The following is a 17,165-nucleotide window of genomic DNA, read 5'->3' as shown; positions in this document are numbered from 1 at the left end:
TTTTATACGTGAACCGACAAAACGACAAAATATATTTTTCTCGGTATTTGTATTTGCGTCCTGTCGTTGAGTAATGCGTAATTGAAAATGTGCTTAGTCAATGTTCAATATTTCTATCATTTTGATTCCAATTTACATGTTCTCATTAGTTTCCTTTTATTACTCAAGGATGTAAAGTTCATCATTTATTCTCTATTCCCCGAGACCATTATTCGTGCAATATTCCAAACATGTTTTCTTGTTGAAACGGTTGTAGATCATAGATATTGCGAATTTAAATATACATGATCTATAATGATGAATGCCTGAAGGTTAGCATAGAAATACACAGGGAAGCGTTTTCTCGATTTTTCTCGTCCATTTTGGATGGAATACGTTTCACGTTGTTCCACTGTCGACAATTTCGCGTATCGCGAGGATGCACGAAACACGATCGTTAGAAGTTTATGTGCTGACCATGATTAGCGTATCTACGGACAAAATTGAACATGATATTCCGGTAAGCGAGTGAAACAATTAGTCAAACTTGGTGATGTGGGCACGTCGACGATTGTAATCGATTCCGGGTAATGTTTTTGCGTAAAATTTATCCTTGTTTACGTAGTTTTCGTACCGAATTAAAATTCAGCGTAGGCAGATTACAAAGCAGGAAAATATATAGATTCCATTGTACCTGCCAGACGCACTCGGTTCGGCCACCGTCTCTGAATTTTCTGGCAGAGGAGGACGGTTGAAAAGTGGGAACACAGGTAAAGAAGGAAGATGAACGTGCTAGTCGGTGAAGAGACGAAGACGAAATGTGGATGCGCGCGCGCGCGCGCGCAGCTTCTTTCACTTCTACAAACTGGCACCACGTTCCATCCTTATGTCAGAGGGACTTGGAGGCAAGGCAATAGCCGTTTGCACATCGGCTCGACCGTCCGAGCTGTTTCACGCCGCGTGTTTGCCACGAGATATCTCTGGCGTTCCTAGTGATTTTTCGCGTCACGCGTCCGTCGTTTCTGTTATCGAGTAGTCTATGTAAAGCGGAATATCTGTCGTTAAAGACGGCTTGGTCAGATGTAGGTCGCTTTTCTAAAGAGGCCATTTATCAAGGACATTGTTCGGAAGGATTCTCAATAATTTTCGGCGAGCAACGGAGCGGTCGTTAAAGAGTTCACGAGGTTGCACGAGCAAGGAGAGCATGCCACGTAGATTTTGGCAACGCGTGGACCAATATTACGACGCGTAACAGGTGAGTCTCTCTCATCTTTCGACGTTTCGGGGACGTCGACGCGTGTTCCAGCAATTTTCACATATTGACAGTTGAGTGCACTGATATAGTACGCGATCGATCCACTGTTATTTATCGATAACGAAGGTAACGATGAGCCACGGTCTTATTACGCTTGTAGTTATTAGTCAGAAGGAGAGATTGAATGGTGCGGTCAAGAACAAATTTTAATGGCATTACGTAATGAAATAAGAGATTTGATTAGCGATGTCGTTTGCCATTCAGTTGCTTCGCTACTTCATTGACGTAATCAATTTTCAACACCTATTTCTTCATTTATAATAATGCTCGTTTCTGTGCGTCAGTCTGAACCGGTGAACTAGGGCTATCGAGGATTATCGAGAGGTTAGTTCATTTATCTTTGCGCCGATAAAGCGGGTCCGTGTGTCGCTAATACTTGGTTAATTATTACTTCGATAGGGACCAGTTTTCTCAGGAATCGAACGATAGATGTATGAAACGTATAGAGAAATATCTGTAGCTCTCGCGATGATCTTTTTATTAATAAAAATCTGGCGGACAGCTCCGTCGTCAAGACTAGTTAACGTTCGCGCGAAGTGTCAACGATAACCACGAGTCGTTTATAACGGGCATAGTAATTTCATTGCTATAAATATCTAAGTTTTCATTGACAATGCTTCGAGCGGTATTTGGAGCAGGAATTGTGGATTTTTGCGCAAAGCTAGTTAGTTCCATACAGTTTGCATTGCGATACCTTCGTAAAGATATTACGACATGCACAATAAAATAAAGAAAGCAAAAAAAATTTCGCGATGGCAAAATTCTGACCGTGATCAGTGCAAAATATTTCGCTTTTATAAAAATAACGTTGTTTCGCGATATTATTCATTTTCTTACGGTCTTCCACGAGAAAGCACGAGTTGTGCAACAGAAACCGATACTGTTATCGTAACGTACTCGTAAATTATCGCATTCTGTACACTAATACCGATTCTGTGCTCGGGAAATTAAATGATGTCATGGACAAAACGAAACGTACATTGCGAAATTTCGAAACAGGTCTTTTGCTCGCGGCGATATCTCCGGTGCCGCGTTTTCCTGATAAATTGTCCAAAACTTTGTTCCATCGTAGAATCGTTTGACTTGGGATGCGATAGGAATTGCGCGTAGCCCAGTTTTGATGTTTATCAAACGAAAGGTATGCTCCAGATTTCTAGACGCCAAACGTACCGTGCGCTGTCCATTCAGAACCGGCTTCGAAGCGCTTCGATCGGAACAGAACTCGAAACGGTGACGTTCGACCTGATTAACATACAACTTGATTTCCGATCGACGTGCAGGTCGTACTACGCTCCGACTGTTATATTTATTTCCCGTTTTCCGTTTCGGAATTACGAGCTGATTCTAGGAGTTCGCACGCGATCCGTGCCGAGGGGAACACACGGCTAGAGTCGAGAGAATTGACATCAATGACGTTTAATTGAAACAAGACGATAGTTGAAAAAACGCTCCAGGACTGCTGGCGTTTCTCAGCCGATTAGGATTGATTCGCCAAAGCTCGTAACTCGATCGCGATATTTTTCTACCGAATTGCGAAAGCAAACACTTCCTCTTCGTGTTTTTTTTTTTTTTTCTTTTTCAAACAAGATTCATCTATTTTCTCCTCCATTTCCATTTCACGATGTTTCTTTCGTACGAAAAGAAATTCTATTTCTGATCGAGCGTATCTCTTGATTTTTCAGGAACATTCTTCTAAACGAGCAGGCTCGGCGAATAATTATTATACTAGGATAAATCAATGTCCCGCGTGGATGAGACAGACGATGAGAGAATGTCGTGTCTGGGGGACAGTTCTGCTTCTCCTCAATATTTCAACTCCCGCGATAGACGCGTACACAGCCAGAGAGCTTACCTCGACGAACGATGAGAGACGAAGATCCTTCGAGACGGAGGATTCTGTGTATTCTTGGACAGGACCGAACGCCTTGGCGAGATCGGCTTTGGTGGAACGTCAGGAGAGATTGCAGTACAATTGCGAGGAGATTCTAGGGGACAGAGTTACCCAGGAAGACGACCTGAACCCGGAATCCTTCAGGAACATCCTAGTCGACGAGCAGCACGAACTTCTCTACTGTTACGTTCCAAAGGTACGTAACACGAAGGAAAGGCGGAGTGGGGATTTTTAAGAGAACGGTTTTACACAGATACCTTAACGTTTTGCAAGAATTACGAGTTCCGATTAATTAGCAACGATAACGTTACCCTCGCATGCTTGAAATCTTGTTCTCTCGGTCAAGTAGTTTCACCTGCTCTTGCGATATTTCGAATCCTAAATGATATGCAGCATGTACTACGCGTAACGTACCTAGAATTCATTGCTTTGGATTTGGATTGGCGTTAAACGCATTATCATTGCACTTTGCTTCCTTTTAAAATCCTCGACCCGTGTATCAGGTTGCCTGCACGAACTGGAAACGAGTTCTGATGGTCGCCACGGGGAAGTGGCCAGGTAATGATCCCATGGAGATACCGGCTGATCAGGCGCATTCCCCGGGTACCTTCCAAAGGCTGAGTAACTATACCTTGTCCGAAATAGAACGGATGCTGGCGACTTACGACAAGCTGATAGTCGTCAGACACCCTCTCGAGAGATTGTTGTCCGCCTACAGGAACAAGTTGGAGGCGAAACACGAGAAGAGCTCGAGGTACTTTCAAACTCGTTTCGGGAAGAAGATTATCAGGGTACCGTTTTCTTCTTATTTTTATTCACTCGTTTCCTTTTTTTCGTCGGCCCAATAAGGATATCGGAGGAATTCAATGGGGACACTTCGTTTTACAGAGGTACAGGCAAAACGCGACCGAGGAGTCGCTGAGAAACGGAGACGACGTGACGTTCCGGGAGTTCGTGCAGTTCATCACGGACGATTCGTCAAACGAGACGCGGAACGAGCATTGGAAGCCTATATACGAGCTGTGTCAACCGTGCTTGGTTAATTATAATCTCGTCAGCAAGTACGAGAGCCTGGTCGAGGATGCCACGGAGGTCTTGGAGCGAATGGGCGTCGAGTCGGTCAGGTAAGAGCTCCGCCTTTTTCTCCTTTTGGGACACGATTAATCTAGGGATTAATCACTTTTGCAGTTTCCCGGCGAAACCAGCGAACAGCGTGCCAACGGTGAAGAAGCTGGAAAAGTACTATTCAACGTTGACATACAAGCAGCTACGAAAATTGGCGAGCTTGTACAGATTAGACCTAAGGCTGTTCGATTACTCGTTGGAGGACGTGCTCGGGTTCTCGTTAGCGTGACTCAATATTTTTTCCGCAAGAATTCCTGAGAAGAATACGCTTCGAGTCGTGAATAGGCGCGTTAACGGTTAAATAGGCTAAGTGTTTACTCGGTTCTACGTATCGCGCGAGTCAAGCCGATTCCTGTCCTCGATATGCAGGCACCGGTTCGCGTGCATTCATTTGTACGAGTCTACTCTATTGTACTTACCAGTGTAATTATTAATTAATGAGCTGAATCACGGAATGGTACGGTGAGGTAGCCGCTGATCCGAATATCTTCGAGGTAGCAGCTTCGTCGAGCAGAGAGATTCTTCCTCCTTTGTCGTCGCTCTTCTTATTTTTGAAACCAGCTCGAACCTCGTGCCAAGAATTTAAGGATATAGAAACCGGTGGATGGGTTGTTTGTGCCAGTGAAACACCTGTCGATAGCTTCCTCCGACGATTGTGATTTTCCTTCGGTTCGTAGATTTTAAATATCCCAGTTTTATTTATACGAATATTTTCCGCTATTTATTCAAACACTTATAATTACCGGCGGCCACGTGAACGCCGCCTTAGCAGTCTGGCTTACCACCGTAACAGAATTCCCGCCATATTTGTGTACCTACGTATTTTAATAACCTGTACAAAATGTACGACTTACATTCCTATGATTAATCGATTTACAGCATGTAGTCTAAGTTACCAGCCGAGCCCCTCGTTTTCCTCGATACACACTTGTATTTTCATCGCGAATAAAATAAAGAAATATTTTATATAACGATCTAGCTGCCGAGATACGCGACGAGCCTAATCTCTCGTAACGGAACGACACGACAAAGTTTCACCTTTTTTTACGCTCGATAACTTGATCGTTGATAACCGCAGAAAGCTTGGGAAAGATAAGAAAGTTTGCGAATCTGGTGTGGTTTGTCTCGTAGAAGCGCAAGAGCCACGTGATTTTGGATAAACGTTACGTAAGCAGCTGGTCGAGGCTCAGATCGAGCATGTTTGTCCATTGTCCATTATAAGGCTAATATTTGGTTTACGAGTTAAAATTAGCCGAAGGCCTGGAAATGATGGACGAGGTTAGAGTACGCTAGGTAAGGAGGAGGCGCACTACGCAGCTTAATCAAACGTTAAAACTCCGTGAACCGAGTTTCGTCGAGGATCGAAATAGCCCTCGCCGTCTTTCAAATCGAAGGACCCTGCACTGTTGAATGTTACTGGAGGAGAATCGATCGGAAATTGCATTTGTCTCTCGCGTTATTTCTACCCTCGCGAAGAGGTTGCTCGCGGAGCTATCTCTTGCGAGTAGTTTGCGAAAGATGGACGAAAAATTTGCAAGCTGCGCGACGAGGCGCCACAACGGAATGCTTTTCGATGAGTCACCAATGTTTCTTTTTACCAGAGAAATTTCATATTTTCGTTGTACTTCGTCACGTGAGAATTATCGCGGCGCCGCACGTGAATTCTGTCAACATTCCAAGTTCGACGCGTGGGCGTACTCAGGAGCAAGTTTTGTTTAAAAATAAGAGTCGATTCCTTTTCTGTCCCTCGGGTATAGCCGATCGACATTGTCCGTTCCTTGTATCGCGTTATAATTAAATGAAAACCCTAACGGTCTGTGCCTGGTTCGCGTTCTATTGACCGTAACGCTGCGTCCGTACGCACGCTCACGCACTTTCCACGTATGTTAAGTACCTCGTTAATGCATCGAACGGTTATAGCCCATTAGTATAGAGATCGAGTCAGTAGGTAAGTGGTCCATTGGTAAATCATCAGACGTATAAAAGAAACAGAGTTTACCAGTCGAATGACGTGTTTGAGTAGAACCGTGGATAAACGTATATACATCCACTGTTTGTGGATATTGCTGTTCTCAGGAAGTGTATTTAAAACATTCGGAATCGAATGTTCTTTAAGAAAGCTCGTAACTCAAGATGCTACAAAGACGATGCTCCTCGGTACCCTTTACCCGATTGTCTCGCGTTCGTTTAATCTCTAGCTTCGTCGTGATCCTTCCCAGAGGCCGTTGACTCGTATCGATCCGTGATCGCAACTCGGATGACCTTGAACCCGTTGATATCTTTACGCGTCGATGATGATCGTGAATCGATCCGGAGTATTTTCCACCGAAGCTGTATCCGATATTCACGATGCTTAATATAACTCGAGGTGGCGGAACTCGTTGGTTTCGCACCAGTAAAAGACGGTGGTGGGACCCGGGCTACCAATCCTGGACCAGAAGTTACAAGGGAAGGTGCAACGCGGCTGTATCCGCGATCGAATTGGTGGGGATATTCACGCGATTCCTGGAGGAATTTCGGGATCATCGTTGTATCGTGGATCCTGCGTTGAGTGATCTAGTCGGAGATCGGACGCAAAGTGGCACGGTGCTTGGTTGTTCGATTTTCTCCATCGATCTCAGATTTTGTTGAGATCCGAAGACTGGAATCATCCGGAACGAAAGGTCGACACGACGATTGTACATTTTGGGTAGGATTCGTTCGTTTGCTGAGAGAAGTTGATCCGAGATATCGCGATTACATGCTGATCTTGATTTTTCCGCAGTGTCGTGAAACATCTTCCGTGAATAGCGAAAAATGCCACAGGCAGCCCACGAAACGAAAAACATCCTAACCACGTACTTTATACTCATCCTCCTGCTGATTTGCCTCTGGTTGTTGTACTCTGGATTGTTTTAACTTTAGAATACATTCCTCGCCATGGTAAGTCCGCTTCAGCTCTGTCACCGTGCACGATCGCCTACGTAATGCTTGCTTCCTATTGTAGTGATCATTGAAGTCTCCGCTACAATGCTGCACTCTGCTACCCCGCTACCATAGTCTCAGCCCATGGTAAAACGTTACGTTTGTTGATTGCAGGAGTGAAAAAGCACGAAGGGAACACATCGTTCGTCGACGACCGGATATCCTGGATCGATCCACGATCACTCGGGATTTTGCCAGATGCCGGGTTTCTCTTCGCCTAATCAACGACTGCTTTCCCTCCTTGTTACATTCGTGTAAAACCGATTCAAAATGAACGAGACAAGCGTAATTCACTTAAGCTCTTTCAACGTTCTCCACGAGTTTCACCTTCGTTCACCCGTTTACCCCACGATTTTATGTATTTTACGACCACGATAATTGGACGTCGAAGAAATCAGTCCTATTTATAATAAAACGAACAACCAAAATAACGTAGTTTCATGAGAAACAGGGGCGTGACTGTGCAGCACGATGATCAAAGGGACCCGTATACTTCTCGTAAAGTTGAAAAATTACAGCGCGCTGGGAAGGCTGCATCGGGCTGTTAGGGACGTTGGAAACGCGTTCGTTCGGCCGCGATTCAAAGCCTGTGTAGACGTTGAAACGAAATAAAAGAGAAAGAAACAGACGGATGAAAGGCGAAAAATATCGGTGCTCGCGCGAGGATAGAAAACATCTCGGGGTACACGGACGATGGGTGAGAAATACGTGGGTGTTTAGTCGAAAATAGCGGCCGATGGTTCCAGCTCTTTTCACAGTACACGACGGCCGTAACACGTCGGACGTACGAAGAACTAAATCGGTATTTTCGATAGCACTTCCGAAAATAGACGATATGAACACGTCTCACCTATCCTGAATATTTCCAAGCTGTAGGTAGCACGCGAGGACGCGATGCCGACCGAATTTCCACCGAATTTTCCACGTTATTACGCAACCTGTCCGCTGGTTTTCGTCGTGGATCGGATTACCGATTCTGCCTTCGATTTCGAGTGTCTCGAATATTTTTGCTTATAAATAGAATACCGCGATGGTGCGTTGTTGATCGTGCCCGTTTTCCTGATGTATCGCGTTCAACCTTTTCCTCCCCTGTCCCTGTCCCAGCGCCACGACCGAATAAATGCAATTTTTCTCCTCGTTCGCCTTCGTGTAATTTCGCAATGTTCACTGCGACGCAGCTTTAGGACAGCTCGCAATACTTGTACGTTCCTCTCGTGTTACACGGCCACGGCGAAAATTAATTACCCCGCCAGCCGGCGGGAGAAGCGTGACTTCCGGTTTCGACACGGATCGAGACAAGTGCGCTGGACCGAGATAGCAATTAACCATCGTAGCTGGTACTCTTGGAATTTCTAGTTCCTAGGTCGGTTGACCAAAGTTCTGCCCTACATCGCCGGCCAACGCCGAGGAGGATGATACCACGAAGCGGAAACACGGCCTAGGAAATATTTTTACCAGCTACGATGGTAAACGTTGCCTCCTTGGCGTTCCAGTAATCGCTCGAAATAGATCTAATTGCTCCAGATTCCTGCCGACTGCGTGTGTCTGCCTGAGTTACACAATAGTGTGGCGAACCCGTGTAACGAGTCGCTTGATCAAATTATCGATCGTGTTTATAGAAAAAATCGGCAACCCACATTTTCGATTTGCGATGCAGAGTCATTCGAAGGGAGAGAAAGGCAACGTTGCTAAATCTGTTCGTGGGATTTAATGAGTATTTAATAAACTTGTCGGCGATAGTTTACAAAATTCTTGTCGGACGTTTGCTGTGGTTGCGTCTCGACTCGTCCGCGCAAGAGTCTGCAGCCAAGGAACAGACTGAAGATTCCGCCGACTGAGGCTGAAACGTACGATCGATAAAATCTTTCCCGAGAAACATTTCTGCGATTGTAAAATAGAAAGGAATAGAACGTTAAAAGTCGGTACCTAAAAGATACGTTTCGTCAGCGGCTGACAGGGTTACCAGTATCTGGAAAATTTGCGATTGCATGTAGACTTTAATGACGGCGGCTTGATCTGACACGTTACGGCTGCAAGAAATGTATGATAAATCGAAAAAATCGAAATTCGCATGGTATCGTAGGTGTTAACTCACGGCGAACTGGTTTGCACTAGAGCGATCGAGTTTGGGAAGCCATCGTAGTTCATGTTCTCGCACGGGGTCCTGCAAGAGCAGGTGATGTTCTCGTTCTGAACGTCTCTCACGATGCCTATCTGTTTTGCATTTTCCTGGATACAATGCAGACGCTCTATTTCGCAACGCTGAAAATCAATCGACGAACTGTGATCTCGAGAACTCGTGTGTATGGTTTCAAGATAGACTATATTTACCGTGATGTTGTAGAATTCAGCTACGTAGTCGTAGATGAACGGTAAGCATCCGCAGAGTTGGATCATGGCCTTGATCCTGCAATTCGCGTAACAATTCGAGTATCGATAAATGGAGAAGTATTCCAAAGGGCTTTCGTTTTGCCTGATGCACACGGGGACTAATTCGTTCTCCTTGTTCCGATGTTGAAGCCCTCCAGGCTTATGAATAAGCTGCGGCTTTACGGCGATCTGTAATGGTAATTTTCAGAATGTCGAATCATTTTTGTTATTCATTCTTCTCTGTACATCGAATAAATCACCTCCAACTCGTGGTTCGCTTGCAACATGTACATATTCGTATTAAGCCCAGGAAAATCCATTCGATGGTGTATAAGTACCTGGTAAAAACAAGAAGAGAAAAAATATGTTACACGTAAATTTACATTCTGCAATTTTCTCTTAAATATTGTTCTAGGAAGTCGTCGTATTTTCCTGTACCATTATGCCGTAGCTGTTTATGATCCTCGAGGAATTTATCATATTTTCACTGAGCACGAGCGCGTCCTTGTTAATCACGAGTTTCAAGCCGCTCCAGAGGCCAAAATCCGCCGAACTCAGAGGTTTTGGTTGTGGATGACCTCTTTGCATCGTCGACAAAGAAATTATTTAATTAAGCAATGCGATCTCTCGGATTATCGGAATATTATCGCGATACTTGCTTTTGAGATCCTACGTAGTTCTCAAGCAAATAATTAAAGGAGCAACATAATCCGTAAGAGCTATAGGAAGTCTTGATAGATTTGGTGCAATCTATGCGTTCTCCACTCCACCAACACGACTCGAAAATGTCTTCGCAAGGTATCAGAGTTTCCAAGAATTTTGTCACGCTCCATTTATTAATATCCAACAGCGCTTTCAACTCGTTCACGTATTTAAATTCTCTGTTCACGTACGGGTGAGTTATATGGTGTCCGTATCTGCATCGAGTTTCACACCACGTTAACCTACCTTTTCTGCAATAACCTCGTTAATATACATACTTCAGCAAGTACATCGCTATATCTCTGCTCACGTTCTGGGGCAGTATGATGTTCTCCAAAATGGCCAGTCGTTTCTGCAGAGGAATCGGCATAACCGGGCATATGGTGACAGCAGGAAATGGCGCTTGAAATATCGGGGCGTCGAAGGTCTTTATATACGTATTGGTCGGATTCTCGTTGTAACGGGTCAGAAATTGCATTACCATCAAGCTCAAACCTGAAACGAGACGTGTGTTTAATCGCGCGTACCATTTGACGAGGAGTACAGAGAAGACGATAAATACAGACGAAAGAAATTAATATGGTGCAAGTCCATAGAATCTTTCCAAAAAATCCGACTTCAACGCTCAGTTTGCCAAAGTATTGTAAACCATGAACGGAAGTGCTCTCCAGATAATCGTTCAAAATGTCACGCAGAGTTGGAACCGTGTCTTCCTGCTTCGTGGTATCGATTGGGTTCTCGCCGATGTTCGACTTCACGTTGATGACGTTAATTTTACCCATTCGTCGATTCGAAATCGCGTCATTGTACCTTCTATTGTAGTACAAAAGATCCTGATTTTCTCTACTGAACCTTTTAGTCATGGTTGCCGTGATTTTTCTCGATTTCAGACTTTCCCGACCACGTCTCCACTCCCTCGTGACCTCAACTATGTCCACGGGGACATACTGATATTTTAACGCGGCATACTGCGTTTTATCATAGCACGACGAGGTCGCGTGTCGGCTGTTGTAAATTATTCGCAATATGTGTTTAAACATTTAATAGAACGTGGGTGACGTACGTGCCGATCGATCTTATCGCGATTAATGACACGCTTGCATATCGGATTTATACTTTGCTCAAGGCTCAAATTGTTCGAACGATTCGGAGAACAGTATTTCAGAGAACAAGCAATTGAAATTAAAAAAATTCACGATTTAATTCTGATATGTAGCGTACTGTCGCACGATACAACGTTACAATATTTTACATAAGAGCGTCTTACAAAATTATAATCATTTCTCTCAACATTTCGTATCACTTTTCTCGCGACAGAAGGAAGATACCAACTTCCCCCTGAATTCCAATTTTCAACTGTGTTGAATTACAATTTCTTCGTCGTCTTATACATTCCTTCTTTCTCATTTTTTTTATTTACAACGTAAAACAGCGGAGGAAAGTGTCTAGTCTACGCAGCGAGTACGAATAAATAAACGGTGCACAACGAGATAATACAAAAAGGGGGGCTTGCTATGTACAAAATAAAAAGGAACTCCGGTTTGAACGTAAGCGAAACTTTATACACATCACAATGCCGTCGACTCGACGATCCTAATCCCGACCCGGAAGCTCCTCGAACGAATTTGCGTCAATGAATGACTGGCACGGTTCGAACGTACGAACGATTGTCCATGGCGTTTCTTTTAGAAATCTTGAAATAGAGCCAGTTGTTCAGGTGGTAAAGGAGGCTGGGAACGCCAGTCGGTTTCAGGATAATCGTCGAAACAGCTTGGATCGCCTGGCGCTTTAACTCTCGGTCTTATCGGAGGAGTCAGAGCTCTCTGAGGTACCTAAATAATAGTTAAGGAACGATACAAAAACGTGTCTCGACAGTCATACCCGATTTGCGGATGAGGTTTATAGATCTGAGATTACCAATGGCCATTCGATCAATTTGAACCAACGATGTCTCTTCACGTCGTCGGCTCCCTGTCTCATATTTCCTAGCCTTTTCGTTCGATCGGCGATCAGAAGCTTCTTGATGAGGTCCTTGGCGATCGGGTCCATATGTTTTGGCCACTCTATCCTACCGCTCAGTATCTTCTCGTAGATGCCAAAAGGATTGTCATCGAAAAATGGCGGAAACCCGGCCAACATTTCGTAGATCAAAACTCCGAGCGCCCACCAGTCTACCGCCTTATTGTGTCCTTTGCTCTGAATTATTTCTGGTGCCAAATACTCGGGCGTGCCGCACAGAGTCCACGTCCTACAAGCACGATGATGATTTAGAATAATTATTCCCCGGTATATAGGAAATGAAACGTTATTATATCCCGTGTAACTATCGATTAATTCGCAGCGTGACTGCACAGTCACGTTATGGTCGTCGATGTTTAGACACGGATAAAATGGAAAGTTTTTGCGAAAGATACGATGGGAAAGCTCGAGAATTACTGTAATTTAAAAAAATGAAACTTATTTTAAATTTATACCACATATTTTAATCGTTATCATGCACGATGTTATCGAACGTAACAAGAGTAATATGTCATCGTATTCCCGAATTCGCTTGGAAAGTAACAGCCGCTTACCTGTCCGTGAGCTTTTTAGAGAACCCAAAGTCTGTGATCTTCAGGTGGCCTTGGCTGTCCAAGAGGAGGTTCTCAGGCTTCAGGTCTCTGTAAACGATGTGTTTGCTGTGCAGGTATTCCAAAGCACAAACGATTTCTGCGGCGTAGAAGCAGCTGGTGGGCCCGGAAAATCGGCCAGCTGCTCTCAAGTAAGAGAAAAGCTCGCCACCGGCCACGAATTCCAGCAGCATGTATACTCTGGCCTCGTCTCTTCCGCTCCAGAGCCTGAAACCGAGCTGACGTTAAAACGGCAATGATATACCGGCACGGATTTCAAAAGTTCGAAAGGCAAAAGATTCCGGTAATTCCTTTCGAATCTATTCTCGGATCAGATCCGAGAAAACGGATAATTTCCTATAATTCGACATTTAGCGTTAATAGGACGAGTACCACGAGTCGTTCACGGTAGATTAGCAGGTATCACTCTCGCCGTTCTTATGCTACGCTTTCATTCGAAGAGTTTCCTTCGTTCGACCGACAAATTCGCGACTTTCTTAGCCGTGCTATGCACTTCCTCGCGTTGCAAGCAACAGTTCCCTTCGCCGATCTTTAGCAACGAAACATTGTTGGAGCTTGCCAACGATCGAACAGGAGAAAGGAGAAAGCAAATTCGACTTACATGTTCACGATGAAGGGATGCTTAACCTCTTTCAGCACGGTGATCTCGTTTCGTACGTGTTCCACTTGCTTCAATCTGATCACGTCCACCATCGAGAGGATTTTCAAGGCTAGGGGGGTACCTTGATGCCTGCATAGTACCACTCTGCCAAAGGTGCCTGTGCCTGAGGGTGAACGTTAGTCAGAATCCTGTGTCTTATCCACGGATCGCTATCGTCGCATTTTGTCATACCTTCCGCACATCGCGAGTCGTTTACTCGTTAATAATTCAGATCATCGATCGTGTTCGATAAGAAAAAGGGGGGGGGGGAAAGGAAAGAAAAAAGAAATTGTCCGCTCATTACAGATACGAGGTAATAGCGCAAAAAGAAGATACGCGGTTGTTATCGATCGTACGAGGCAATGGCTAATTATCAACGCTCTCTCTAGTAGCATAATCCGTCCTCCGCGGTCTGTTTAATGCACTTTCCCACGAATACAGGTGACTAAAGTTGGTCTGCTCAACGTACCACGACCAATTAACGGAACAGCGATGGCCGCCGGGCCGCGGTCCGCGCCGAAATTAACCGGCAAATTGCATCGTTCGAGCTGTTCATCATGGACGAGGGCAGGATTTCGCGTACAGAGAGGCGTCATTATAAATGCGGCAAAATTGGCAGACAGCGCGAATAAGGGGCGAAACCGTGTTGTATGCCCCGCGAAACGATCGCGGTGACTGCCAGCGACAGCTGAGAACAGGTGTCAATGATAGAACGACGAGCTGTTTCCGCCGAACGACGCTTTAAATATTCCCTGCTCGCCGTCAAATTTACGTAATTCAGCGTCCTTGATCTTTTTTCTTGTTTTTTTTTTTTTGTTATTTTCTCGCGAAATGTAAACGCAACGTCGAACAACGGAAGACGGATCGTTTCGTCGAGGTTCCGCGATCACTCGATCCTCCGCTGCGTCATTCGATGTTTTTCAAAAATTTGTCCGACGAATATCGGTAAGTCGTGGGGCGTTACGCGACTAGAGGGACGACTGTCAGTGGAAATGGATCGCATCGAGAAAGGTGAACGTTTCAGGTAACATGGTTCATTCATCACGCGAGTGGCTATTTCGCTCGAATTACGCGCGCCAGACGCTCCCCCTTGACACGTTGTTTTTTGTATGGACACTCGAGAGAGGATTTTGGTGTGCGTCCAAAACTTGTTCTACGTCTCGAAAGAAGCGGTCTGCACATCTGTCCTGATCGATCTCCGCTTACACGTGTGCTGTCGCTGCTTTACAGTCGGGTTTGCCCGACCGCGATCGAAGTTAAGTGGAACGATAAGGTATCGATGCTTGCCAGGATTCGTTTGCTCTTGGTTCGCGAACGCGTCAGTGGCGTAACATTCTACATTGTACAGGTATAACCGGAAGCTGGCCGTGTCGTATAGGTTGTCGGATTTCACGCCACGATTAAGGTAGCCCGACGACGACCTATTTCGCCTCGATTCTCTACCGTATTCCCTTGCGAAACTCGACTTCTGGAATTCTCTCCCCCAATTGGACGACGTTAATCATCTACGGGAGAATTCGGAGAACAGTTCGACGAGAGAGGAACGATAGAAAAATCAGCTACAAAACACCTGCACCACGCTGGTCCCGTGTAACGCGAACTTAACGAGCAGTTAAATATACACTCGGTGGCCTCTCACTCTCCAGTGGCCCACTTCCTCGCTTCGAGGGTGGTTCGCCGCCTCTCTGACATTTTCTCGCGGAGAGTCAGCAACGCGTAACGAGTAACGTTAACATTTCCAAGCGATTTTAACGGATAAGTTGGCCGTTCGAGGTACAAGCGACGAGCGTGGAACGATCGAACCGCTGATATACAGATATACCGTGGATTCGATCGGGTAGTCGTTTGGAAGGAAAAGTTACGGGTTCAACGAATCCCTAAGTGCCCGAACACCATTCTATTCGCGTATCGATACGAATAGAAAGCTTCGCAATTGCAACAGTCGGGAGCGTTCTCAGTGAAAGGCGTCAGGATGAATAGGATCGTGCTCACCTATGGTCTTGATGATTTCCAGATCGTCGATGTCGTATCTCGGGGAATCCTCCTGCGATCCCTCCTCGTCGGACGTCGTGTCTCCCGACATGTTTTACGAGCTACTGTTGTCGACGGCGTTCAGAGAAAGTTGCTGATTTATTTCCCTGTGCGCTCGTCGACACGTGGAAAGAAAGGAAGCCCAGTTCAACGATCCACTCGCGATATTCTTAGATCGCGTGGCGACCGGTCGACCTCATATCTGCTTTTCTTGATCCTTTGCGACGACTTCCAATGTTCCGCGCGTACTTAACGAGCGAACTCGGCGGAGTCAGCCGATGACTCGCGCACGATGCGAGGCCCGATGAAACGCGCGAATCGAATATTCACGCGTCCACGGACACGTAAATCGCGTAATCACGGAGATAGGGAGGGGTTTTTCGGAAAATTTCGCCGAGTACGTAGGCACCGAGGCTCGCACCGGTACATTTATCACGACGCGTGGTGCTGTCAACGACCCTCTTTTCTACAGTTCCTCGCTCGAAGCGGTGAAAATGTGTGCGTTGATTTCACAAGTGTCATTTACGGCGAGCGTATACCGAGAAGCGTACGGACAGAGAAAGAGAGGTAGAGGGGGAGAGCGAAAGAGAGAACAGGGGTTTTGCACTTTCTTCGTTTCCTGCTCGTTAACGTATGCAAGCCGTTTTTACGTGGCTGCCTGCCGTTTGTTGATTTAAACGGAGTGCACGTGTTGCGTGTGCCGTCACGATCGCAGCTCTGCCGCCTCGCAAGCGGTCATCCTTGATGCTCTCTGACGAAACGCGGAAAAGAAACGCGATACCTGTTCACCGATGACCTCGCGTATCATCGATCGATTTTGCGCACTTTCTTTCCCTCGATGCAGCCTGGGTGACGGTTCGAGAGAAAAGACGCGGGTCGAGAAACGGAGCGCGAATAATCGACCAGCGATCGACACGTGCGCGAGGAGACGCGCGTAGATCACGGTAACTGGTTCACAGACACCTTACTGTCGCGCGATCGCGAGCGGTCGACTGGCGGACGGAACGTCTATCGATGGTCGAACGTGGTCCAAACAGATCCTGGATCGAAGTGTACGCGAGGATCCTAGCTTGTCTTCTGTCACATGATCTCTGGTGCGGTTCGAATGCCAAGCAGAACTAAACTGGTCACCGAGGGGTCTCAAAAGGCTGTCTATCCTTCTCTTGCCCCCCCTCCCTCCCGCCCCTTCACCCCTCCATCCCTTTTCACCGCGTTTCTCTCCCACCTCTCCCGATGCCGCCACCGGGAGAACTCTCACTGGGAACACATCTCTCGTGGTCCCAGGTCTCTCTCTCTCTCTTTCTCTCTCGCATCTCTCTCTCTTTCTCTGTTTTTCGTTCTCTTTCTCGCACTCTAGATCTTTCCCTCTAGCTTCTCTTTCTGTAGCAACGAGAGAGCGGAGTGATTTATAGGCGGCGATCGCGGAAGATTCGCGGCTGGCCGCGAAGATAAAAGGCGGCATTTAAAAATACGGGCTGCGAGCGCGGAATGAAATCGTGTCGTCATCGTGGACCCGTT

At 45.9% G+C, this 17,165-nt stretch overlaps 3 protein-coding genes and 1 long non-coding RNA gene across 6 annotated transcripts; 2 read left to right on the top strand and 2 right to left on the bottom strand.

Moving 5' to 3' along the window:
• Positions 1-691: 691 nt before the first annotated feature.
• On the top strand, positions 692-5,282 carry LOC108555216 (carbohydrate sulfotransferase 11). Of its 2 annotated transcripts, none has more exons than XM_017910764.1 (5): positions 692-1,234; positions 2,977-3,381; positions 3,689-3,976; positions 4,074-4,309; positions 4,374-5,282. In XM_017910764.1, exons 2-5 carry the CDS (start codon positions 3,046-3,048, stop codon positions 4,537-4,539), a joined length of 1,026 nt encoding a protein of 341 aa, XP_017766253.1. In that variant the 5' UTR covers positions 692-1,234; positions 2,977-3,045; the 3' UTR covers positions 4,540-5,282. The 2 variants fall into 2 exon arrangements, with proteins under 2 accessions (XP_017766253.1, XP_017766254.1); XM_017910765.1 differs by lacking the exon at positions 692-1,234 and adding an exon at positions 1,435-1,618.
• Positions 5,283-6,939: 1,657 nt separating this feature from the next.
• On the top strand, positions 6,940-7,820 carry LOC108555203 (uncharacterized). Its single transcript, XR_001890756.1, has 3 exons — positions 6,940-6,999; positions 7,075-7,232; positions 7,389-7,820. It is a non-coding gene; the product is annotated as an uncharacterized LOC108555203 (long non-coding RNA).
• A 1,172-nt stretch (positions 7,821-8,992) lies between these two features.
• LOC108555179 (sodium channel protein Nach) lies at positions 8,993-11,209 on the bottom strand. Its single transcript, XM_017910724.1, has 9 exons — positions 10,909-11,209; positions 10,625-10,841; positions 10,304-10,561; positions 10,083-10,224; positions 9,905-9,982; positions 9,606-9,833; positions 9,370-9,536; positions 9,201-9,304; positions 8,993-9,114 (listed from the first exon to the last, which is right to left on the bottom strand). The coding sequence occupies exons 1-9, from the start codon at positions 11,207-11,209 to the stop codon at positions 8,993-8,995; spliced, it is 1,617 nt and encodes a 538-aa protein (XP_017766213.1).
• Positions 11,210-11,578: 369 nt separating this feature from the next.
• On the bottom strand, positions 11,579-16,790 carry Pka-C3 (Protein kinase, cAMP-dependent, catalytic subunit 3). 2 transcript variants are annotated; one of them, XM_017910757.1, is made up of 5 exons: positions 13,809-13,889; positions 13,578-13,740; positions 12,920-13,183; positions 12,264-12,594; positions 11,579-12,178 (listed from the first exon to the last, which is right to left on the bottom strand). In XM_017910757.1, exons 2-5 carry the CDS (start codon positions 13,667-13,669, stop codon positions 12,032-12,034), a joined length of 834 nt encoding a protein of 277 aa, XP_017766246.1. In that variant the 5' UTR covers positions 13,670-13,740; positions 13,809-13,889; the 3' UTR covers positions 11,579-12,031. The 2 variants fall into 2 exon arrangements, with proteins under 2 accessions (XP_017766246.1, XP_017766245.1); XM_017910756.1 differs by lacking the exon at positions 13,809-13,889 and adding an exon at positions 15,609-16,790 and having other exon boundaries at positions 11,580-12,178.
• Positions 16,791-17,165: the final 375 nt, after the last annotated feature.

The sequence above is a fragment of the Eufriesea mexicana genome, unplaced genomic scaffold (assembly GCF_001483705.2).
Source record: "Eufriesea mexicana isolate 0111107269 unplaced genomic scaffold, ASM148370v2 scaffold143, whole genome shotgun sequence".
NCBI classification, from domain to species: domain Eukaryota; kingdom Metazoa; phylum Arthropoda; class Insecta; order Hymenoptera; family Apidae; genus Eufriesea; species Eufriesea mexicana.
This window is presented reverse-complemented; position numbering and strand designations above follow the sequence as displayed.

Bases quoted from the DNA above. Each gene is read 5' to 3' on its own strand.
- Pka-C3 (XM_017910756.1), bottom strand. From the start codon at position 15,699: ATGTCGGGAGACACGACGTCCGACGAGGAGGGATCGCAGGAGGATTCC. The intron at 13,741-15,608 runs GTGAGCACGATC...GTTCACCCTCAG, and splicing joins GGAAATCATCAAGACCATAG to GCACAGGCACCTTTGGCAGA. The intron at 12,179-12,263 runs GTAATCTCAGAT...ACTATTATTTAG, and splicing joins AATTGATCGAATGGCCATTG to GTACCTCAGAGAGCTCTGAC.
- LOC108555216 (XM_017910764.1), top strand. From the start codon at position 3,046: ATGAGACAGACGATGAGAGAATGTCGTGTCTGGGGGACAGTTCTGCTT. The intron at 3,382-3,688 runs GTACGTAACACG...CCCGTGTATCAG, and splicing joins TCTACTGTTACGTTCCAAAG to GTTGCCTGCACGAACTGGAA. The intron at 3,977-4,073 runs GTACCGTTTTCT...TTCGTTTTACAG, and splicing joins TCGGGAAGAAGATTATCAGG to AGGTACAGGCAAAACGCGAC.
- LOC108555179 (XM_017910724.1), bottom strand. From the start codon at position 11,209: ATGACTAAAAGGTTCAGTAGAGAAAATCAGGATCTTTTGTACTACAAT. The intron at 10,225-10,303 runs GCAAGTATCGCG...GACGATGCAAAG, and splicing joins AACTACGTAGGATCTCAAAA to AGGTCATCCACAACCAAAAC. The intron at 9,537-9,605 runs GTAAATATAGTC...ATTGATTTTCAG, and splicing joins CTGAATTCTACAACATCACG to CGTTGCGAAATAGAGCGTCT.